Source organism: Cyclopterus lumpus, chromosome 7 (genome assembly GCF_009769545.1).
Source record: "Cyclopterus lumpus isolate fCycLum1 chromosome 7, fCycLum1.pri, whole genome shotgun sequence".
NCBI lineage: Eukaryota > Metazoa > Chordata > Actinopteri > Perciformes > Cyclopteridae > Cyclopterus > Cyclopterus lumpus.
This window is the reverse complement of record NC_046972.1, coordinates 741697-767627: the sequence shown is the minus strand read 5'-3', so window position 1 is coordinate 767627 and position 25931 is coordinate 741697. Positions and strand designations below refer to the sequence as shown.

The following is a 25931-nucleotide window of genomic DNA, read 5'->3' as shown; positions in this document are numbered from 1 at the left end:
TGAACGCTCGGCACATTTGGACAGAAGGAGGTTAAACGTGAGGAAAAAGACGTTATTTAAGAAGCACAAAGTGTGTTCTTTTTGCTCAAGTACAAAACAGCTCACTTTCCAACAAACATATTGTTTCATATTGTCAGCGCGTTGGTGGGAAAGGGTAAACGTTTGTGTTGCACTTTCTTGTTGTGTTGTGATTTGCTGACTTTGGTCCTTCTCCTGCTCCGGGTATAAATACTGAGTGGATGTGCCGCTGCTCTCTGGGCCCTCTTCTTCTGAGGCGGTCGCCAGGTGAGTGAATACCTTTATTATCGTCATTAAGAACCAGAAACCTTCTTTGTTAGGATAGAAGTTCTTCTTTTAAACTTAAAATTGAATTGAAAACTTTAAAAAAATATTGATTGTATTGTGAAGTACACCTCTTTTTTTGTTATTGTGTTTTTGGAATTACAACCTAAAGCACACACACATGCAGTCCTCTTAAGAACAATCTTTCTGTCTCTTATACCTTTTCTTAAAGTTCTAGTTGACAAAAAACATATTTCCTGTGGAATAACTCCCCCTCTGAATCATTTCTAAGTATCTCAGAGGCAAAGAGGAGGATCTGCATGGAGGTAAGGACAAATATTACTGTTTTATTCCAAAACTTGAAATCATCTGACTGGGATCATTACGGAAACAGATTTATAATCCAGTGAGAGCCAGAGAGAGCAAACCTTGTGAATGTGGTCTGTGTGCAGTCGTGATAGTCCAAATATGTCAAAGCATGAATTCATGAGCAACACGTACAAAAGGGTGAAAACACAACCGGCTTCTCATTTGGTTGAGGGAACCAGAAATCTGTTTTTGCTGATATTTAAGAGCGGGATCTTAAACCAGTATCTTGTGATTTATCAAATTGTGATAGAGGAGTCATTTCATGGCAGCAGATTATTTTTCTTATTTTCTTTTTAGATATACTGACAATTATAACGTTGAGGTACATGCTCAGTGCACTGCAATCAAAGTAATTAATCGGCAAAATACATATGAAATGTAAAAAATATTGTGTGTTATGGTCACATTTAATTGTAGTTCTTCAGCTGTACGTTAAATTGTAGTGAATGCAGGAAACAATAAAAGGACATCTCTTTGTCACATTGTGGGAGAACACAGAATTCATTTGAACATTTTCATAAAATATGTCAATATAAAACATGTGTTTAAATTGAACATATTTCAATACATAGAACACGTTTACCTCAACAACATCACATCTGACTGTTGACATCCAGCATCATCAGGGTCTTCTAATATTAAGTCCAGGTCGTCTCTGAAAGAGATAATAGATGATTTTAATAGATGGTTTTCAGAAGAACTTGCAAGAAAAGTACATTTATACAGAACAAGGTGTATTTCTACTGGTGTTCCTGTTAACTATGGAGCTTCAGGCTTCTGAGAATGAATAAAATTAAAGAAGAAAAATAAAACTCTTTTAGTTCTCTCGATCTCTCTTTATGAGAAATATTGGGAAGCACTGAAATATATATATTTGACAGAAGTTGATTATTGTTTTGTATTAACCTTTATATTAAAATTAAGACAAAATGTTCAGTACTGTCTCCCATAAAAGTACATTTTCATCAAACTCTATGTCCAGTTATAATGAAACTAAATGCTCCGCCCCGGGTTTCTTGTCTTGCCTGTGATGGGTGCAGACATACGTTAAATATAACACATTTTAATATACCAACGTGTGAGGATCATGCTGTAGCAGTCTACCGTCACAGAGAGGGGCGACGTTTCACATATTCATGGTGTTGTGCAGGTTTGTACATGTGAGCTTGAGAGAGAAGTTCAAACCTCGTACTTTCACATTCGGATTGTCTAGTTTGGAAACTTAGTTTCTGCGTCCAGACCATCTTCAGCACCAAAGACTGCACATGGCCAATGTTGCATTTCATATCTCAGTGTAGCTGAAGCAACCCTCCCAGGCAGCATTAATGCAGGACTGCCTCAGGGTTTCAGACACTGAAGATCTCACGAGCTCTTCTTCTGAAGCCTTCTGAACCGTGGAACCCACTCTGATAGACGTACAGAAACCTGCTCACCCAAATCAAGGAGATCGCCTTGAGATACTTTATTTAAGTATCCCTGAAATACTACAGTACATAGGGTCTCGGGCAAGAAAGTTCTGGATTAATTTAATTTCAGGGTGTGTATTAAAAAGATTTATATTATTATTATATTATTTGAATTGACTGAATTCGATCTGGGTTTTAATCACTTATTGCTAATTCACTGTAATGTACTTAACATTATTATACATATTCATTTTGATCAAGTTCACTTTTAAATCTCCATTGCACGTTTGTGTATGCTCAGAACGTATAGTTACCATAACACAAATTCAGATTAGCCAAATTCAACTGTGTGACACGTTTTACAGCCTGCAGGACTTTGATAATGCAGGTCTCCACGCTCCATCCTCTGAAACAAATGGGAAGAAATATTCAAGATTTAATTCTTTATCACAATGCTAATCATTTATTTTTTAAGGATATGAAATAAATATAGGTTATATATGTATGGTATACAGATTGAAGTGTTAAAGTACAGTCCAACTACTTTGATCTGACTAAAAACAATAATAATCAGTATATAATAACACTAACTGCTAACTTAAAGCACTACAAAAGAGTACTTACATGTTGTTTCCCAGGAACAATCTTGATAGCTTTTAATTTAAGTTGTATTAATGCAAACAGATTACTCATTTATTTGATAACGTCTTCATTTGAAATGTAAGCCGTCTGAACTGTACTATGGAAGGCAAATATGATGTGTCTATATGACCAACACTTGATCGGGTTATTCATATCAAAGACCTGACAACATTTATTTAGTATGAACGTGATTGGGATGTGTGATGTGAAATATGGGAGCATGTGAGTAATACACCCACTCATCAGAGTAGTAGCAGTATGAGGCATCTGCAACTTTCCACACTGTAATGTGGCTGATTTCAATATCCAAACAAGAACTTATTCGAGCACATTTGCGGCTGCCAGATGTTGACTCACAGCGACCGAATATCAGCCATCACATCAAATCACAGCATGTAGCGTTGTGACTAAAAGTCGCCTCGCTTTGACCAAACCGAGGTGAAGACTTTCGTGGGCTTCTTCTTCTCGGGAGATGAAGTCGAAAAGGAAAGCCAGAAGAAGAGATGACCGTGAGAAGCGTTCTCACTTTCAACAGAACTTCTGTTTCTGTGGGTGTGCATTTGCACATATGTTGTTGGCTGTTTGGTTTATTGTATAGATACAAACTTCCCTACAGCCTTGAAGAAGTCTCCGATGTTATAGCTGAAAGAAAGAAACACCATCTAAAATGTACAGGATATGTAATGTACACAATGGCAGTAAGCATAAGAGCTTCTGAGGGCTTACATACCTTCATGACCTAACAAGGTGAACCATCATGGCTGCATGCTTTTAGAATATGGGAAGCACAAGACATGCAGCTCGATGTAGTTTGGAAGTATCCAGGGGTCGAATAATAGGACTGTCACACTAAAAAGGTAAAGAATGACCATCAAAAGTTGTCAAGGAAGAGAAAATGTGAACGGGTGGTTCACTGCAGTAAGAAAAATGAATGTTCACATTCATGTTCACACAGCCTATCTTTTATGGCTTATTGTCCCTGAGAGAGGTCCATGTAGCGCTGAGGTTAAGTCAGGACGTGGTTCGCATAAAGACTTGAACGTTTAACAGTATTAACATGTTGCATCTGTCTGTTTGATCTGTACACAAACAGAGACGTACGAACAACAGATTGTGGTTTTAGTGTAGCAGAGTACGACTTCAGCAAAGATACCGTCTGACTTGGAAATAGCATCTAGGCATCTTTGACAAACACAAGTCCCAGTGGTTGCAGGAGAGACGGTGCTGCACAAAAGTGGAGCACACATCTCCCACACATTGCAGTGGTGATGCTATCAGTGTTTGTGTGTGTGTGTGTGTGTGTGTGTGTGTGTGCACCTGTGAACAACCACAGCCTTTCTATCAGAAGGCCTGGCACAGGAAATGTTTTGAACCACTAAATACTTTAATCTGTTCATGTTCTGGATGCTGATTGGCTGGATGGTGTGCATTATTTTTTAAAGATAACCACACAACTCTGATATTGCGTTCTGACTTACTTTTCAAAACATTTAATATTTTTAACCTTACCCATTATTTTTCCAGGATAGTCCCATGGAGATATTACATATCTTCTTTTCACATATAAAGGCACAAATAACAGACTCAAAAACAAAACAGCAAAAGGTACAAAGTAACAAAAACAATTCACATTAAAGAAAGCAGTAAGAGACTAAAAAGAGCACATTGCATAAACCAATGAATTAGCCGTGTCACAGGACCAATCAATACATTCAGGGTTCAAATAGTCTTATATTCTCAAATCTTCCACTTTTATGAAATAATGTTTTAAATGTCTCTGTATTACCAATGCTGATAAATAATGATAAGACAGGGTTTATACAACAACGCCAAACACAAGATAATATACAAAGGCACTACACATTAATTCAATTCAGTTTATTTTATATAGCCCAATATCACAAATTACAAATTATCCTCAGAGGGCTTTACAATCTGTACACATACGACATCCCTGACCTTTGACCTCATATCGGATCAGGAAAAACTCCCCAAAAATAACCTTTGACAGGGAAAAAAGGGAAGAAACCTTCAGGAGAGCAACAGAGGAGGATCCCTCTCCCCGGATGGACAGAAGCAATAGATGTCATGTGACCAGATGAACAGCATTTACAAAGTTACATAAACACATTACATGAATATGACAATGTATGAATGGAACTCCAATCCATGAAACAGAAGGAGGTAGAGAGGAGGGGGCGGGGCATCAGCAGGGCCAACGCGGGAGGCCGACTCACCAGGCATCAGACACCTCCAGGTCCAATGGACCCTATGAGACGTGAAGTCACAACGACTCCGGGGAGGAAGCAGAGTTAATAAGGTGCAATGGAGAGATGTAAATTCATCCATAAGGAGAGAGGGAAGAGGAGATAGGTGCTCAGTGTATCCTAAAACATCCCCCAGCAGCCTATAAGCCTATAGCAGCATATCAAGGGGCTGGACCAGGGCAAACCTGATTCAGCCCTAACTATAAGCACTATTAAAGAGGAAAGTCTTAAGTCTATTCTTGAATGAGGTGACTGTGTCTGCCTCCAGGACTGAAAGTGGAAGCTGGTTCCATAAAAGAGGAGCTTGATAACTGAAGGCTCTGGCTCCCATCCTACTTTTTAGGACTCTAGGAACCACAAGTAGCCCCGCATTTAGTGAGCGCAGCTCTCTAGTCAGGGCAATGCCATCTACAGAAACCACATCAACAGATAAGTGATCTCTGAGGTGTTCAGGGCCCAGTAAAATAACTTCAGTTTTGTCTGAGTTTAACATCAGGAAGTTGCAGGTCATCCATGTTTTTATGTCTTTAAGACATTCTTGAAGTTTAGCGAGCTGGTTGGTCTCCTCTGGTTTGATCGATAGATATAATTGAGTATCATCTGCATAACAATGAAAGTTTATGGAGTGTTTCCTGATAATGTTGCCCAAAGGAAGCATATATAAGGTAAATAAAATTGGTCCAAGCACAGAACCTTGTGGAACTCCGTGATTAACGTTGGTGGTCATTGAGGCTTCATCGTTTACAAATACAAATTGAGATCGATCTGATAAATAGGATTTAAACCAACTTAGTGCGGTACCTGAAATGCCAATCGACTGATCCAGTCTCTGTAATAGGATGTCATGATCAATGGTGTCGAACGCAGCACTAAGGTCTAATAAGACCAGTACAGAGATGAGTCCTTTATCACCACTAAGGTCTAACAAGACCAGTACGGAGATGAGTCCTCTATCAGCACTAAGGTCTAATAATACCAGTACAGAGATGAGTCCTTTATCACCACTAAGGTCTAACAAGACCAGTACAGAGATGAGTCCTCTATCAGCACTAAGGTCTAATAATACCAGTACAGAGATGAGTCCTTTATCTGATGCAATTAGGAGGTCATTTGTAATTTTTACCAGCGCTGTCTCTGTGCTGTGATGTTTTCTAAACCCTGACTGAAACTCCTCAAATAAACTATTCTGATGTAGAAAGTCACACAACTGATTTGCGACTACTTTCTCAAGGATCTTAGAGAGGAAGGGAAGGTTAGAGATCGGTCTGTAGTTAGCCAACACCTCTGGATTAAGAGTGGGCTTCTTCAGGAGAGGTTTAATTACAGCTACTTTGAAGGAATGTGGTACATGGCCTGTTAGCAAAGACACATTAACAATATCCAGCAGAGAGGTGCCAACTAAAGGCAACACGTCTTTAAGCAGCCTCGTTGGGATGGGGTCTAAGAGACAGGTAGACGGTTTAGAAGTAGAAACCGTTGAGGACAATTGGTCTAGGTTAATGGGAGAAAAGCTATCCAAATATACACCAGGGCATACAGCCGTTTCCAAGGCCACTCCTCTTGATGACAGATCGGCAGTAGTTGAGGGCAAGAGATCATCAATCTTGCCTCTAATAGTTCAAATCTTTTCATTGAAGAAGTTCATGAAGTCATTACTACTGAGGTCTATAGGAATACACGGCTCCACAGAGCTGTGACTCTCTGTCAGCCTGGCTACAGTGCTAAAGAGAACCCTGGGGTTGTTCTTATTTTTCTCTATTACTGATGAGTAATAGGCTGCTCTGGCATTACGGAGAGCCTTTTTATATGTTTTAAGACTATCTCTCCAAACTAAGCGTGATTCTTCCAGATTGGTGGAACGCCATATGCTTTAAAGCTTTCGTGAAGTTTGCTTTAGTTCGCGGGTCTGAGGGTTCTACCAGGGAGCAAACCTCCTTTGCCTCACTGTCTTTTTCTTCAGTGCGGCTATCGAGTCTAGTGTCATTCTCAGTGAGCCTGTAGCACTATCGACAAGATGATCAATCTGGGACGGACTAAAGTTAGCACAGGAGTCCTCCGTCACATTGAGACGTGGTATTGAATCAAATGCAGAAGGAATCTCTTCTTTAAATTTAGCTACAGCACTGTCAGTTAGACATCTGGTGTAGAAACTTTTGACTAACGGTGTACACTCCGGGAGTATAAACTCAAAAGTTATGAGGTAATGGTCTGACAGAAGAGGGTTCTGTGGGAAGACCTCCAAATGCTCAATGTCAATGCCATATGCAAGAACAAGGTGGAGGGTGTGGCCAAAGCAGTGAGTGGGTTTCTGTACTCTCTTACAGAAGCCAATCGAGTCCAACAATGAGATAAATGCAGTACTAAGGCAATCATTGTCAATATCCACATGAATATTAAAATCTCCTACAATAATAACCTTATCAGTTTTAAGGACTAAACTTGATAAACACTCTGAAGATTCAGATATAAATTCTGAATATGGACCTGGTGGCCGGTACAGTATAACAAATAGAATTGGCTGTAATGTTTTCCAGGTTGGATGTGAAAGACTAAGAACAAGGCTTTCAAATGAGTTGTAGTTTAATTTAGGTTTAGGATTCATTAATAGGCTTGAGTCAAAGATGGCTGCTACTCCACCTCCTCGGCCGGTGCCTCGAGGAATGTGAGTATTAATATAACATGGAGGAGTTGATTCATTTAGGCTGACATATTCTTCATTGCTCAGCCAGGTTTCAGTAAGACACAATAAATCAATGTGATTGTCTGATATTAAATCATTTACTAATACAGCTTTAGATGACAGAGATCTAATATTTAGGAGTCCACATTTAATTCTCTTGTTTTGTTGCACTGTTGCAGTAGTGATGTTAACCTGTATGAGGTTATTTTGTATGACTCCTCTTCTGGTTACTTTTGATTTAATTAACTTAAGTGGCCGTGGGACAGACACAGTCTCTATAGAGTTAAGGTTAAGGGTGGGTAACTGCTCCAATGGAAGTGCAGAGAAGGGTGGAAGACTACAACTCTGCTTCTGCTTCCTGATCTGAACTCTGGGTCATGGATTAAGTCCGTTAATCAACTTGGCCATGTTCGCAGAAATGAGACGCGATCCATCCCAAGTGGGATGAATGCCGTCTCGACTCATCAGATCAGGCTTTCCCCAGAAAGTCCTCCAGTTATCTATGTAGCCCACATTGTTTGCTGGGCACCACCTGGACAACCAGCGGTTGAATGACGACATGCGGCTATACATGTCATCATTGATCAGATTGGGGAGAGGGCCAGAGAAAACTACGGTGTCCGACATTGTCATTATGGATCATCTACAAAAAAAGAAGATCAAAAGCGATAGTGATAAGCCCAGATGCTGAAAAGGCATTTGACTCTGTTAACTAGACTTTTCTTTATAGAGTCCTTCACAGATTTGGTTTACATTACACAAATATAAAAACTATACAGGTATTATATGACAAACCCACAGCCGGGATTAAAATCAATGGATATTTGTCAAACAATTTAAATCTAAAAAGCGGTAGGAGAACGGGTTGTGCATGCTCACAGCTCCTCTTTGCATTATATGTGTGGAGCCACTAGCTCAATACATCAGAAAAAAATCTAGATATTAGAATAATTATTATGAAAGGGATGGAGCACAAATTGGCCTGTTAAGCAGATGACATCTTGATCTATCTGGGGCAACCAACATATTCTTTAGCTAAACTGATGCAGTCATTTGAACAGTATGATAAACTATCAGGGTACAAGGTTAATTAAAGTAGGTAAATGAGTTACTCTCATATAACCCTAACCAACCAATATTACAAATGATATTACACAACTATTTGCCAATATTTAAAAAGATTAAGTAAGACATAGCAAGATGGATCTTAATCTCTTTCCTAAATTTCAGTGAAAGGATTGAATCCAATAAAGTGAATATACTGCCCAGACTATTTTATTAGTAATTCTCAATTCTACTTTAAACGCAGATTGTAGTTTAATCAATAACGACACTTGTTTAAGATGAGGCAGTTGTCCAATTCAATATTATACTATTAACACTGCAACACAGTATATTGATATACAAATGTAACTAAAATAGGACCCAGTATGGAGCCTTGTTTGACACCATTTTGTGAACTTAAAAAGCTAGAAAACGGAACATCAACTTGGACACTTTATTTTCAAACCCGGTTTTAGAAAACCAGCTTCCGTAACAAAACAGAGTGGTCAACGGTGTGGAAACGTTAGATATGAGTTAAGGAATAACGCAGCACAATATACATTAGAGTTGCATTCATTATTTTTCAGGACCTTCATTGTAGCTAATATCTTTTGATAGAAACTTATTTGCCCTTCCAAAATCGTAGCTAAAACTGAAAGTGTAGATTCTGACCTATAGTTCTGTGACTTTAGGTTTAGCAATATTTTTGGCAGCAATTTGTACAAAATATAAATCTTAAGCATCAGGCCAGCGGTATTTTCTTTTTTTAAGCCTCCCTATCTTCAGTAATTGCAAAAGATGTAAAGCTTAGATCAAAAGGCTACTTTTGTTCCAAGTCAGAGGAGTTTTGAGTCATTTCTACTTTCTACCTTTCAAACAGCAGGCCTGAAGATATTACAAGTTGATTTAGGGATCATATTAAGCATACAGATTGTCTGCAATGATTTTGCTATCAAGCTTAATGACTATTTTAACACTCTGTTACCGGTGCCTTAAGTCAATGGCTTCCCTCATTCTGAGGTTTTTTTTGTCAGACATTTCTTATATAGTTTCATATATTTGGGAGATTCATCTGTTTGGGATTTTTCTTTTACATTTATTTAAATCGTAATTTATTTATGTGTGCATTGTAATGTATTTGTGGATTGTTCTGCGTGTAATTGTGAGTCTATTTTATTTGTAAATCCTTCTGTGCACATTTGTGAATCTTTGTGTTTGCATTTGTGAGTCTCTCCGTGTGCATTTGCAATTATTGAGACTGATCTGACCCCATAATTGTAATTTTGTGACTGGATTTGGAAGTCCATTTTCAGATAACAACAAACATAAGCATGTGTGTAATGACATTTAATTCAGTTCTTTTCATGAAAACACGCCAAGAGTTCTCAGGGAGGATGAAAGATATATTTAGGAGGAGGAGTCTTCGAAGATGTTTAAAGTAAGATTGTTGATAACTGTATACAAAAGTGTTAAGGGAACAAGGACACATGTAATGAATGTGATTGTCTAACAATATTTATATGCAGGAATTAATTTTATACTTTAGATATGTCACTAAAATAGCCTGCTGGCTATGTTAATAGTAGATTGTTTTACATATCAATGCTATAATATTTAAATGTCAGCGCATACATTATTATTTCATTATTATTATAATTGGTCATGTTTTCTCCACGAACTAAACTTATGTATGTTTCATATTAAATCACTTAGTTAGGTTTAGGAAATACATTAAAGCTTAAATAAGTACATAAACTAAATAAAGCATTGACAACATAACATTAGGATGGAAAACACATCATAAAGCTCACTAACGTCAACACGTCTCAAACACAGACTCCTGAAAGCAGGTTTGGGATTATCGAGGTAACTTCATGGGGACTCTGGGTTCACTTCTGATCGATCACCATGGTTACTTACGCTAAACAGGTAAATGGACTTGTATAGATCTCTTTTAGTCTTCTAACCCCTTTTAAAACTCTCCATTCACCGATTCACACACTGATGGGAGGAGCTACCATGCAAGGTTCCACCTGTCCATCAGGACTAACTAACATTCATACACTGATGGGAGGAGCTACCATGCAAGGTGCCACCTGTCCATCAGGACTAACTAACATTCATACACTGATGGGAGGAGCTACCATGCAAGGTTCCACCTGTCCATCAGGACTAACTAACATTCATACACTGATGGGAGGAGCTACCATGCAAGGTGCCACCTGTCCATCAGGACTAACTAACATTCATACACTGATGGGAGGAGCTACCATGCAAGGTTCCACCTGTCCATCAGGACTAACTAACATTCATACACTGATGGGAGGAGCTACCATGCAAGGTGCCACCTGTCCATCAGGACTAACTAACATTCACACACTGATGGGAGGAGCTACCATGCAAGGTGCCACCTGTCCATCAGGACTAACTAACATTCACACACTGATGGGAGGAGCTACCATACAAGGTGCCACCTGTACATCAGGACTAACTAACATTCATACACTGATGGGAGGAGTAAAACGTGTCGCTCTGCTGACAGCAGACTTGTCCGTGCTTGTGATTGGTCAGACGCTGTAAACAGGCACATTGAGAACCCCTGGGCTGATAACCTGGCTTGGTACTACAGGCCCCTGGTTGACACCGGCCCCTCCCCTCCAGACAGTGTTTATTATTGACGCAGATTTGGTTTACATTTCAGTTGCTTGAAAGTCAAAGACTTCATCATCTCATGAAGGATGCTTTGGTACTCCAATGATGTGACAAAGCATAATGCTTCTTAATAGTTGTGTTTCTCAACAACTGGGTCAAGGCCCTCTGGGGCCTCATATCGCCATTTAGTGGGCCTTACAGGTTTTGTCAACGGGTTTCATTAAAATATAAATAAACTTTAGGGATCATTTACAAAGCTTAAAAATTCACACAGAAAAAGAAACATGAATTTAAAAAAAAGGATAACTTCAATGACCTGTTTGACTATCACCACAGCAACCCACCACATCATCAAGTAAAGACTGTGAGCCAGCTAACATTTCCTCAGATCCATTTTAAATGAATGATGTTGTAAAAACTCAAAATCATGTGGTGAGGAAATATGACCCTAAATATGATGACATATATGGACTCCTATTTTATCAAGTTTTTTTCTCATTTATTTGGGAAGGTGGTCCTCTGAATATTTTTACTAATCACACAAAAGGATGAGAAACCACTGGATCAAACTATGGGGATCAGCAAGAGGCACTTTTCTCTTAGAAATAGATGAGATAACTAAACTGCAGGTTACCACTTTCTCAAAAGTAGACTCACATGTTTTACAAGCGTTGTGAGTATTAATATCCCTTCTGTCACTGTAAAGATGCCAGAGACTTCCTATGAGAGACGTGGCGAAGCTCAACCACAACATGACAAGATCATAAAGCTGAAGGAGCCATGCCCCCCTCCTCCTCCTCCTCCCACAGGAAATCAGGTATGCAACAAATGACACCATACATTACACTTCACAGATCATTTGTCGTTAAGGAAGCACAAGAATAAAGACGCTTTCTAGAACATTCTTGAAGCATAGTCACCTTTAAATTGCAAAACAATGACATTGTCTCAGCTCTGGAAGAAAATATGAAATATGTCCAGTTCATAGTTGTCTCCACAAACATAACTCTTTTCTTTTAGTAATAAACAATATTGGTTTAAACCTGCTCTGAGTCAAGAGTAATTCTCTTCAGGGGAGCAAATACTTGATTTGATTTGAAATCATAATGCCATAATCTGAAGGAATAGGGTTCAAGTACTTAAATGAACTAAATTAAAATATGTAACGAAGAAAAAAACTTGATGCAAAACTAATATTCTGTCCACCACCATCATCATCATCATCATCATCATCATCATCATCATCATCATCATCATCATGGCTGCCAATTTACTTTTCTTTTCATATTTCATCCTTCTTATTGGCTCATCTAATTGTTCAATATGTTTGGATAAAGCTCTCCAGTATTATCTCTGTTGCATATAACAGTGTAAATTCCCCGATTGTCTAATATCCCGCTGACTGTCACAGAGCCACACCTCATGTATGCATATATGGCCCTTTTTGCTTTTGAGAGACGTTATTATCATCATCTAAATTCATTATTTCTACTGCAGTAGAAATAAACATTGTTGGTAGCTGGACTCTATTTGCTCACTGCTTTATGTACTATATCCTATAATATATCCTATAATATACCCTAGAGTTGTCTTCTGATTTCCAACCTCAAGATGTCTTTTGGTTCTTTAGTAACATTTTGTTACATTGTTGTGAATGAAACAGCCTTATTAACCCTAACCAATAATGTAGTTAAGAAATGACATCATTATATATGTCATTTCATCATGTCATTTCATTCATGTTTTTAAAACTTGTTCTGCTGTTTTAAGATTTCAGAATCTGTAAACCAATTGTATGTTGTCCTATCTATGTAATATTAGAAAGTGTCTTAACGATAAAGTGGTACAGAAAGTTCATAAACATAAGATCAAGTTGAGATCAAAAGACGTATTCCCTAACCCTAACCCCTAAACTACAAAGCTTCAGAGCTTCCTGAGCATCGACACACACAGCAGTCAACAAAGCAGTCAAATTTCACATTTTTACATTTTCGCCAACAATGCCCCAAAAGGCAGATTTAGTCTTACATATCTGCAGTAATTATTATGCACAGGAATGCCACACAGATCAGCGGGTATGGGATCAAGGCTTCATTATGGCTGAAACTAGACTTTAACTTTCAGCCAACCTTTGGGTCTTAGTACTTCAATACAGCCACCAAACATGCACCATTGTTTTCATGGTCGTATTAAACTGTACTTACATATTCATAAACGTGTACAGCTACAGTGTCTTGCCCGAGGACACATCGACATGGACTAGTGGAGCCGGGGATCGAACCACCGAGGCTCTGATTCATCTCTCTCACACAAATCCGTGGATACCTCAGAGCCCTTTAGGCCATTGCATTCTCCATTCTTATGCCTGTACAGCACGGAGCTCCTCAGTCATAAAAACATTGATCAATATTTGTTGTGTTTATTACTATTTAGGTTTTTTGGGGGGTAGATTTATGCTATTTGTAACATGGCCATATAGAAATGAATAGTGTTTTGAAGTAAAACTAACAGAAAACCGTCAACAAGTAAACAGTAAACATGGCCATAACATGGAGCCTGCCTGAGCATATTGTTTTACTGTTGTTGTATTTTAGTGTATTTTCATCAAATTTATAGTTACAGTTGAAGTCAAAGATTAGGAGCAGACATTCAGCTTTACAAAGAGATTTACAAATTCATTACAAATCTCCCTGTAGAGTCCAAACGCCAAAGACTCTGAGACTTCGTCATCACATATCATCTGTTAATCATCATCTTCACATCTACTACTTTCTAGAGTTCCACTATGGAAGGCACAAGACAGAAGCAGCAGAGACCATCAGTGCTGCGTCAGGTTACCCAAGCAGCTTCCAGACGACAACACGGTACGCAGACGCTTCAGAGTCCGGAGCTCCGCACCAGCAGCATCGGTTCTATTATCTGAATAAGTCAACTGAATACAGACTGTAGGATCATTCTCAGCATGGACAGTGTCAGCATTGTTCTTATACGTATTTTCAACAGATCAAAGGCCGACCAAAATGCTTTCTTCCCCTAGTGCATCCAGAAAGTAGTGCAGCCGTCTCCATTTGCAAGGAAGAGGTTGATGCAGTCCGTCGACCCCCGTCGCCTTCACCCCACATGGGCCCCTCTTCCAAGCAGAGCTCCATTCAGGCCATGCTTCATGACGGGTGACCTTCTCACATTTACACTGAATTACAAATAATGCAAATTAGTCAATGCGACTTAAGATAGCAAGATCAGTTGCCATCTAATTTATGGGTTGGCTAAGAATATGCTGTGATGAAAATAATTAATCTTGATCATATATAAAAAAGTTTATTTGGTGAGTTTAATTAACCTGGCTGGCCTGCTAGTACTTGAACCAGCTGCTAACCATTGACAGCCAACATCCCCAACAAATGTGCCATCATTGCTGCTGAGGGTGAAATATATGGAAGCAGCTTTTTTTTCACAGTACAAACATCTTCCAACTTTTGGCTCCGCTCTTTTTTTCAAAGGTCTTCCCTTGGACCCAAGTCTGAAGGTACTTCTGTTCCAGACCTTTGTGTTCCTGCCAGCATCCCGAAGGAGACCAGTGCCCTGTTTGTGCGTGGCCTCTGTGGCTGGCCTGGCTGTGACGTGACGTCTGAAGACTTCCCTCGGTTCCTTAAGTAAGTCCACATTCAAGAGATCACTCCTCTTTGACATGGTATGGCATATTTGGGACTGGTTATTTTCAACTTTCTGGAGGTAAAGATTAAGGTGATATCAGTAAAGTAATGCTGCTCCTTCTTACCCAGAGTCCAGTGCTCCAAACAAGATCAGTAACTATACATGTTGTGTGTTTGTTATTGTTAATAACAATATGACAAGCAATATGATTTTAATATGTGGCAACATTATATAAGTGGCAATTTGCTAAAGATCCTCCAAATAGTTGTTCCTATATCACTGCCCTCTGTGGTGATTTATGTTGTGTTTCACAGATTGTGCATAATGTGTACCTCCAGATACATTGAACACTACATAACTCACATACAAAATGTAGTCCTGAATACAAACACAAAAGATGAATACATGAGTACGATATGGAATTCAGAACCACTATGGCTCAGTGGTAAAGGGTTGTCCTTCAATCAGAGGATCGGGGCTCCGTGTACCGATGTGTCCTTGGACACTTAACCCCAAATGACCATAGGCTGCTCCTGCAGGGTGTGAATGGGTATGAATGATGGCATGGTAGCCCCTCCCATCTGTGTATGAATGGATGTGAATGGGTGACATGTCGTGTTGAAGAGCTTTGAGAAGACGAGAACATACAAGTCACTGTACCGTCTCCAGTATCGGTGACCAGATGAGAGTATACTTGATTTGAGTTAACGTCAGGTTAAGGCACAGATGACTGGTTAGTGCTACTTCTGGGTGGAAGACTTAAAAACACAGCATCAGACCTGTCTCTCTACTGGACACCAATATATTTGAGTTTCTCATTTTATTTTTTAGGTTTCATGGCAAACATGTGTATTTCCAACAACCACTGGACCACTAACCGTGCCCTAATTTGTGTTCTAGGCATCTCCATTGTGAACACAGTCATGGGGACAGAAGCATCGCTCAGTGGAAGGTCCAGCAAGATATGGTTCAGTGCATGGAAAGTCAGGTGGGAACTAGAGAAAGCTAGAAGGACCACATCATAATGATCTATTCAATTCAATTCAATTCAGTTTATTTTGTATAGCCCAATATCACAAATTACAAATTTGCCTCAGAGGGCTTTACAATCTGTACACATACGACATCCCTGTCCTTTGACCTCACATCGGATCAGGAAAAACTCCCCAAAAATAACCTTTGACAAGGAAAAAAGGGAAGAAACCTTCTGGAGAGCAACAGAGGAGGATCCCTCTCCCCGGATGGACAGAAGCAATAGATGTCATGTGTACAGAATGAACAGCATTACAAAGTTACATAAACACATTACATGAATATGACAATGTATGAATGGAACTCCAATCCATGAAACAGAAGGAGGTAGAGAGGAGGGGGTGGGGCATCAGCAGGGCCAAGGTGGGAGGCCGGCTCACCAGGCATCAGACACCTCCAGGTCCAATGGACCCTATGAGACAGGAGTAATGTGATCTCTTTTCTTAGTTTTTGTGAGTACACAAGCTGCAGCATTCTGGATCAACTGGAGGGATTTAAGAGACTTATTAGAGCAGCCTGATAATAAGGAGTTGCAGTAATCTAGTCTGGAAGTAACAAACGCGTGAACCAGCTGTTCTGCATCTTTTTGAGACAAGATGTGCCTGATTTTTGAAATGTTACGTAGATGAAAAAAAGCAGTCCTTGAGATTTGCTTAACATGGGAGTTAAAGGACAAGTCTCGGTCAAAGATAACTAGAGATTCTTTACAGTGGTGTTGGATGCCAGGGCAATGCCATCTACAGAAACCACATCACCAGAGAATTGATCTCTGAGGTGTTCAGGGCCCAGTAAAATAACTTCAGTTTTGTTTGAGTTTAACATCAGGAAGTTGCAGGTCATCCATGTTTTTATGTCTTTAAGACATTCTTGAATTTTAGCGAGCTGGTTGGTCTCCTCTGGTTTGATCGATAGATATAATTGAGTATCGTTTGCATAGCAATGAAAGTTTATGGAGTGTTTCCTGATAATATTGCCCAAAGGAAGCATATATAAGGTAAATAAAATTGGTCCAAGCACAGAACCTTGTGGAACTCCGTGATTAACGTTGGTGGTCATTGGGGCTTCATCGTTTACAAATACAAATTGAGATCGATCTGATAAATAGGATTTAAACCAACTTAGTGCGGTACCTGAAATGCCAATCGACTGATCCAGTCTCTGTAATTGGATGTCATGATCAATGGTGTCGAACGCAGCACTAAGGTCTAACAAGACCAGTACAGAGATGAGTCCTTTATCAGCACTAAGGTCTAACAAGACCAGTACAGAGATGAGTCCTTTATCAGCACTAAGGTCTAACAAGACCAGTACGGAGATGAGTCCTTTATCTGATGCAATTAGGAGGTCATTTGTAATCTTCACCAGTGCTGTCTCTGGGCTGTGGTGTTTTCTAAATCCTGACTGAAACTCCTCAAATAAACTATTCTGATGTAGAAAGTCACACAACTGATTTGTGACTACTTTCTCAAGGATCTTAGAGAGGAAGGGAAGGTTAGAGATCGGTCTGTAGTTAGCCAACACCTCTGGATTAAGAGTGGGCTTTTTCAGGAGAGGTTTAATTACAGCTACTTTGAAGGAATGTGGTACATGGCCTGTTAGCAAAGACACATTAACAATATCCAGCAGAGAGGTGCCAATTAAAGGCAACACGTCTTTAAGCAGCCTCGTTGGGATGGGGTCCAAGAGACAGGTAGACGGTTTAGAAGTAGAAACCATTGAGGACAATTGGTCTAGGTTAATGGGAGAAAAGCTATCCAAATATACACCAGGGCATACAGACGTTTCCAAGGCCACTCCTCTTGATGACAGATCGGTAGTAGTTAAGGGCAAGAGAGCATCAATCTTGCCTCTACTAGTTCAAATCTTTTCATTGAAGAAGTTCATGAAGTCATTACTACTGAGGTCTATAGGAATACACGGCTCCACAGAGCTGTGACTCTCTGTCAGCCTGGCTACAGTGCTAAAGAGAACCCTGGGGTTGTTCTTATTTTTCTCTATTACTGATGAGTAATAGGCTGCTCTGGCATTACGGAGAGCCTTTTTATATGTTTTAAGACTATCTCTCCAAACTAAGCGTGATTCTTCCAGATTGGTGGAACACCATATGCTTTCAAGCTTTCGTGAAGTTTGCTTTAGTTCGCGGGTCTGAGGGTTCTACCAGGGAGCAAACCTCCTTTGCCTCACTGTCTTTTTCTTCAGTGGGGCTATCGAGTCTAGTGTCATTCTCAGTGAGCCTGTAGCACTATCGACAAGATGATCAATCTGGGACGGACTAAAGTTAGCACAGGAGTCCTCCGTCACATTGAGACGTGGTATTGAATCAAATGCAGAAGGAATCTCTTCTTTAAATTTAGCTACAGCACTGTCAGTTAGACATCTGGTGAAGAAACTTTTGACTAACGGTGTATACTCTGGGAGTATAAACTCAAAAGTTATGAGGTAATGGTCTGACAGAAGAGGGTTCTGTGGGAAGACCTCCAAATGCTCAATGTCAATGCCATATGTAAGAACAAGGTCGAGGGTGTGGCCAAAGCAGTGAGTGGGTTTCTGTACTCTCTGACAGAAGCCAATCGAGTCCAACAATGAGATAAATGCAGTACTAAGGCAATCATTGTCAATATCCACATGAATATTAAAATCTCCTACAATAATAACCTTATCAGTTTTAAGGACTAAACTTGATAAACACTCAGAAAATTCAGATATAAATTCTGAATATGGACCTGGTGGCCGGTACAGTATAACAAATAGAATTGGCTGTAATGTTTTCCAGGTTGGATGTGAAAGACTAAGAACAAGGCTTTCAAATGAGTTGTAGTTTAGTTTAGGTTTAGGATTCATTAATAGGCTTGAGTCAAAGATGGCTGCTACTCCACCTCCTCGGCCGGTGCCTCGAGGAATGTGAGTATTAATATGACTTGGAGGAGTTGATTCATTTAGGCTGACATATTCTTCATGGCTTAGCTAGGTTTCAGTAAGACACAATCAATCAATGTGATTGTCTGATATTAAATCATTTACTAATACAGCTTTAGATGACAGAGATCTAATATTTAGGAGTCCACATTTAATTATCTTCTTTTGTTGCACTGTTGCAGTAGTGATGTTAACCTTTATGAGGTTATTTTGTATGACTCCTCTTCTGGTTTCTTTTGATTTAACTAATTTAAGTGGCCGTGGGACAGACACAGTCTCTATAGAGTTAAGGTTAAGGGTGGGTAACTGCTCCAATGGAAGTGCAGAGAAGGGTGGAAGACTACAACTCTGCTTCTGCTTCCTGATCTGAACTCTGGGTCATGGATTAAGTCCGTTAATCAACTTGGCCATGTTCGCAGAAATGAGACGCGCTCCATCCCAAGTGGGATGAATGCCGTCTGGACTCATCAGATCAGGCTTTCCCCAGAAAGTCCTCCAGTTATCTATGTAGCCCACATTGTTTGCTGGGCACCACCTGGACAACCAGCGGTTGAATGACGACATGCGGCTATACATGTCATCATTGATCAGATTGGGGAGAGGGCCAGAGAAAACTACGGTGTCCGACATTGTCTTGGGATAAGTACACACCGATTCCACATTAATTTTAGTGACCTCCGACCGCCGCAGTCGGGAGTCATTACCGCCGGCGTGTATAATAATCTTACTGTAACTACGCTCATCTTTAGCCAGCAGTTTTGAACAAGATTCAACGTTGCCCGCTCTGGCCCCCGGGATGCATATGACTTTGGTCCGTGGCTTCCCCATCTTCACGTTTCTGACTATGGAGCTACCTATAACCAGAGTGTGTTTCTCAGCGGGTGTGTCGCTGAGTGGGGAAAACTGGTTCGAAACGTGAAGAGGTTGGTGGTGCTCAGTGGGCTTCTGTTTAGACTTAAAACCCCTTCGAACAGTCACCCAGCCATCCGGCTGCTCGGGGGCTGCCGGGGGACAGCTAACAGAGGCTAACGCTAAAGGCCCCGCGCCGGCTATGGGGGGTGGCGAGCTAACTAGCGCAACTGTCTGAGCTTCGATGGTGCGGAGCCGTGCATCTAACCCACTTAGAACTGCCTCCAACCTAGCAAATGAACTACACTTGTTGCATGTACCATTATCATTAAGAGAGGCAGAGGAATAGCTAAACATGAGACACTCTGAGCAAGAGGGAGCGGGAGGGGGAGAAGAAAACATTGCAAGCTGCTAAGCTGGCAACCGGAAGTGATGCAATACGCTTACCGGAAGAGAGAGAGCGATGCGTTCAGGATCTAAACCATGCTGGAAGCTATCTCCCCCACACTCCATCGAGGTGTATTCCAGCTCAGTTACTGTGTGAATACCCTTTTACATAAACCATGAACATGGAAACCAATCGGGCCTTGGCCAATCAAAAGCCAACATTTCTGTGAGATGTCTTTGTAACAGGAATACTGCTAAATGAACACAAAGAAACTCAATGACAGAAGTAATAGTTGTTAGTGTGGTTTGTACAGTTTACAATAGCTGTATGCCAACACTGTCTTCTGACATCCACTTGCAACTATTGCTGCATTAGTGACTGCAGGAAATACTGTGATGTTCATAAAGTAAAGTAGGTCCATCCTGTCCCATGCTAGGTTCTAGTTCCCTGGCTTTAACTTGAATTAAAGCATACATAGATTGCCAGACATTGAAGAAATACTCCAGTAAATAGCATAGTATGACTATATGATTGACGGTGTGTCTGCGCTTCCTCCCACTGTACATAAAATCACTTATTTAAGCACAATTTGTTGTGCATTCTCTTCCTTCAGCTCATCCTGGAAAAACAGAAACTAATTGCGATGCAACTTCACCTGCACCTCTCTGAACACAGACACACCGACTTGGTACGTTGCTTCCAATCGCTCTCGGCTTTCACTATTTTTCCAGCTTTATTTGTCTGATAAAAGAAGGGTTAGTGTATCTTGAATGTTTAGTAAAAGATCTTGAATGAAAAGCAAATGAAAAGTGTTGGTGTCCAGGCAGCTTCTGAGTGGCCGTACAGCCTTCCTCTGTTCCTGCCCCGGCCTCAGGTAACCGATGGAGATCGAGGACAACAATGGGGCATTCGACATCTGGAGGAGTTGTCCCAACATGGCTCTCCTCACATTCTCCCAGGTAACACACTTTTATGGAGGTTTATTAATGAGCAAACACTAAAGCAAGAAATAGAGAAGGAATACCTGCTCTTACAGAGTTCGTTTTGGTGTCACATTCTGAGCTCTTGAATGTGTGAGCGCAGAATAAATAAATACTTACAGATGTTCACGATCATGATTCAACATCCGCATCTGGCTATTTAGATCATACAGTTTTATACTCATTTTCACTAATACAGTCTTTTCGACAAATAATAATAATAATAATACATTGGTTTTATAAGGCGCCTTTCAAGGCACTCAAGGTCGCCGTACAACATATTTAAAAATCGGACACAATTTAAAAAGCAGCACAGTTAAAAGCAGAACAGTCTGCAGCAGAGCAACCCAGAGGGGAACACGTCAGGCATAGGCCTGCCTGAAAAGGTGGGTTTTGAGGTGGGTTTTGAATAAAATGATAGAGTCAATGTTTCTGATGTCAGGGGGGAGGGAGTTCCAGAGGCGAGGGGCAGAGCGGCTGAAGGCTCTTGACCCCATGGTGGACAGACGAGCTGGGGGGACAGTGAGGTTGATGGAGGAGGCAGACCTGAGAGACCGGGTGGGGATGTTGATTTGGAGGAGGTGAGACAGATATGGAGGGGCGAGGTTGTGGATGGCCTTGAATGCATGGAGGAGGATCTTAAAGTCAATGCGGTGTTTGATGGGGAGCCAGTGGAGTTGTCGTAGAACAGGGGTGATGTGAGAGATGGAAGGGGTCTTGGTGATGATGCGGGCAGCAGCGTTCTGGACCAGTTGGAGTTTATGGAGGAGTTTGTGGGGGAGACCAAAGAGGAGGGAATTACAATAATCCAAGCGGGAGGTGACAAGAGAGTGGACCAGGATTGCGGCGCTGTTGGGTGTGAGTGAAGGGCGGAGGCGGTTGATATTTCGGAGGTGGAAGTAGGCAGACCGGATGGTGGTGTTGATGTGAGTGTGGAATGACAGTGTGCTGTCGAGGACGACACCCAGACTCTTAGCCTGAGGGGAGGGGGAGACCGAGGAGTTGTCTATTGTGAGGGCGAAACTGGGATGCTTGGTGAGAGTGGACTTGGAGCCGATGAGGACAACCTCGGTTTTATTGCTGTTCAATTTGAGGAAGTTTGAGGTGAACCAGTTTTTTATTTCCTGTAAACAGGCACAGAGGGAGGGGGGCGGGGAAGTGGAAGAGGGTTTGGAGGAAACATAGAGCTGGGTGTCGTCCGCGTAACAGTGGAATTGAATATTATGTTTGCGGGAAATGAGTCCAAGTGGGAGGAGGTAGATAATAAACAGGATAGGACCAAGGACAGATCCCTGGGGAACACCGGAGGAGAGGAGGGAGGGATGTGATGTGAATGATTTTAACTGAATGAACTGAGTACGGCCAGAGAGATATGAGTGAAACCATGAAAGGGGTGTATCTGAAATTCCAATGGAGGCTAGACGGTCGAGGAGGATGGTGTGGGAGATGGTGTCGAAGGCGGCGCTCAGATCGAGGAGGATGAGGATTGATAGTAGTCCAGAGTCAGCTGCCATGAGGAGGTCATTTGAGATCTTGATGAGGGCAGTTTCTGTGCTGTGACGGGGGCGAAAACCGGACTGAAACTGTTCAAAGAGATTGTTGTTTGAGAGGTGAGCCTGAATCTGAGATGCCACTGTTTTTTCTAAGATTTTAGAGAGAAATGGTAGGTTGGAAATGGGACGGAGGTTATTAAAAATGTTTCTTGAGTATTGGAGTAACAGCAGCGGATTTGAGAGGTGATGGGACAGAACCAGAGGTGAGGGAGGAATGGATGATGGCCGTTATCAGGGGTAGCAGAGAGGGGAGGGAGGCTATAACCAGGGAGGATGGGAGGGGGTCGAGTTGGCAGGTGGATGGCTTGGAAGTCTGGATGAGTTTTGATAAAACGATGGCAGAGGGGAGTTGGAAGCAGGAGAGAGGTACAGAGACGGGGGGGGGGGGGGGGGGGGGGGGGGACAAAAGTAGAAGGACAGCTGGACGTATGAGGGGTCAGTTGCTGATGGATGGTAGTTATTTTAGTGTTAAAAAATGACATTAGGGAGTTACAGTTTTCCGTGGAGTAGAAGTGAGGGGGAAGGGAATCTGGGGGGCGGAATGAATTGTTGACCACAGAGAAAAGGGTCCAATAAAAACATTATTAGATTAGATTAGGCAGTTGGAGTTTTGCATATAAAGGAATTCTAATTAGTATTGACAAAAGTCAAATTAATGTCCCAGGAGATAATATGTTTTTCGTCGTGTGCAAGATAATAACAAACAATAGATGTGAGCAAGATATCACAAGCTACAACAATATAATCCTTCAGGACTTTTGTTGGTCTGTACCTTCCAACTCCTCTGACACCATACAGTATACCTTCATATAATCTAACTGATGGTTTGAGAAAGCAGATTTTAACAAAAATTTTGAAAACTGCTGAAAATATTTAGAAATGACTTTTTATTAGAATATTAGAAAATCATTTGTGCAAATCTGAATGTTTTTTTTGCTTTTAACCTTTAGACGTTGCATTTGTAATAACTATATTTTGTTACTTCATCATATAGCAGTCACATTAATTGAGAATCATATTGACTGCCAAACTATTCATCTATACAACTGTAATAATCATATCACAATATGTTGTCTGTAACGTCATTTTTATCCAAGTTTTGCGTTTTAAACTATGCCTGAACAACACACACTGTGGTATTTACACACATCATCATCGTTACATTCATCAGATGAATAATCACATCATCTTAATCACACATGAATTGATGATATATCCTTATTGTTTTCCAGATCTGGTCCCCAGTATTGAATGTTACAAACACAACAACATCAGGCCACCGTACACCTACGCCTACTTGATAAGATGGGTAAGTTAAGATGTTCTGTTATTCCAGTGATCTCAGTGTGTTTTACAGTCAATTGTAATGTTACTTTTTAGATCTTTTTTTATGGTAACATCTGTACCACTCGGTCAAGGGCAACTGTGGCAATGATGCCTCCGCTGAGGGCAGGTTTAAATGGGACATGATGGCATTCGATGCGGTTCAGCTACCGACATGTGGACATGTGATGACAGTTCTGGTGTTTCTAACTGTGTCTGACTGTTGCAGTCTATCCTGGAGTCTCTAGATCAACAGAGAACCCTGAATGACATTTACAACTGGTTCACGACCATGTTCTTCTACTTCAGACACAACACTGCTACCTGGAAGGTTGGAACAACTCACTCTGATACCTGAGGAAATGATATGCATTACACTTTATGGCAATTATCACTTGCTAAATCATCTATGTATACTGACATGAAACTGCACTGGGCCAAGGGGCATTGTGTGTATCAGAGGCTAATATGAAACATATTTAGGAAAATTCAATGTATCAGTGATTTGGAGAAACGTACAATGCCAAAATTTTTTCTGCCGATGAGTTTGCACAAGTGCTTCTACTAATCACATATTCCATAACAAGTGTGTGTGTGCTTATTGCTGGCTGATCCTCACATTGACAGGAAAACTGTTGACCAATCAGAGCTCTGTAGGCGGGGTTTAAGAATGGGCTCCCTACACATTTACATCCATTACAAATAACAACAGAAAAATGGTCATGAGTGCAGATGAAGCCTAAGTTAAATTAAAGTCAGATATATTGAAGCTCTGTTTTAAAAACAAATTGGAAACTCGTACATGACTTGAACACAGCATTATGGGTAACCTGACAGGAAGCATGTGGTTTAGAGGACATGTGGATTTCATTTTGCTACACTGTTAAAAAACATTGTCTTGCTTGTGATTGAGTTATTATGTGTTTAGTGATGACAACTACAAAAAGGTTGACAATACAATGTCACTGTTCTACCCAGAATGCAGTGCGGCACAACCTCAGCCTGCACAAGTGCTTTGTGCGGGTGGAGGGAGGAAAGGGAGCTGTGTGGACGGTGGATGAAGCAGAGTACCAGAGGAGGAAGGGACAGAAGTATCACAGGTACAAACATCGCTCCTGGTTCCTCAGCCAAAGCAAGAGATGGATACTCGTTCATTTACTACTTCCACAAGACAAGGGAGAGGAAAGGCAATGAAGGCAGGAGAAGAGTTTGTAGGAGAGGAAATGAGGATGTAGGGAAATTAATTGAAATTCAATTATTTTCCATTTCAGACAGATTCTAATCCAGCATGAAATGTCTGGCCATAGATATAAACAAAAACAATAGCTATAGAGATAGCCACTTAGCCAGCACACTGTGTTTGTGTGTGCGTTTCACAATAAGTTTGTGTGTGTGTGTGTGTGTGTGTTTTCAGGGATTGTCCTGTGAAGTGGCTCGCCTCCTACCCTCCTTACGGTCCAGAGGACCCCTGAACACCAGCAGGTGGAAGCACTGAGCTACACCTTTAGACCCATTCACATGCAGGTTTACTGCATGAAGAACTGCTCCAATGCCTTGTTGTTACATCCAGATGTTTCAAACTTATACGTATTCACTGATTTCTAATTGTTTTGGAAAAATAAACAAAGCCAACATTAGTAGGTGTTTGTTGTCCCGTATTTGAAAGGTTCATGCCAGAGGTCAACATCTGTTTTCATCATCTTGTGCTGAACACAGGATGTCTTCCTCCACTTTATCTGCTTGTTCTCTTCCATTTCTGATCTATTGTTCTTGGCTTTCCCACAATCACCCTCGTAAAAAGTTCAAAGGCAACTGTATATCACTACAATGTATTCTATGATGCGATTCGTGATGATGAAACATATATTGGTGGCATTAAGGGTGTGTTTATAGT

At 40.7% G+C, this 25931-nt stretch overlaps 1 protein-coding gene across 3 annotated transcripts; it reads left to right on the top strand.

The window, feature by feature from the left end:
* Positions 1–241: 241 nt before the first annotated feature.
* Positions 242–25674, top strand: foxp3b (forkhead box P3b). 3 transcript variants are annotated; one of them, XM_034537306.1, is made up of 13 exons: positions 242–285; positions 575–608; positions 12049–12159; positions 14119–14206; positions 14380–14512; positions 14843–14995; positions 15897–15984; positions 20795–20869; positions 21005–21140; positions 23947–24023; positions 24267–24368; positions 25016–25137; positions 25452–25674. In XM_034537306.1, the coding sequence occupies exons 2-13, from the start codon at positions 603–605 to the stop codon at positions 25507–25509; spliced, it is 1149 nt and encodes a 382-aa protein (XP_034393197.1). In that variant the 5' UTR covers positions 242–285; positions 575–602; the 3' UTR covers positions 25510–25674. The 3 variants fall into 3 exon arrangements, with proteins under 3 accessions (XP_034393197.1, XP_034393196.1, XP_034393195.1); XM_034537305.1 differs by having other exon boundaries at positions 269–285; positions 515–608; XM_034537304.1 differs by lacking the exons at positions 242–285; positions 575–608 and adding an exon at positions 9426–10619.
* The last annotated feature ends 257 nt before the right edge of the window (positions 25675–25931 follow it).

Bases quoted from the DNA above. Each gene is read 5' to 3' on its own strand.
- foxp3b (XM_034537304.1), top strand. From the start codon at position 10,599: ATGGTTACTTACGCTAAACAG. The intron at 14,513-14,842 runs GTGACCTTCTCA...TTTTTTTCAAAG, and splicing joins CAGGCCATGCTTCATGACGG to GTCTTCCCTTGGACCCAAGT. The intron at 15,985-20,794 runs GTGGGAACTAGA...CTCTTCCTTCAG, and splicing joins TTCAGTGCATGGAAAGTCAG to CTCATCCTGGAAAAACAGAA.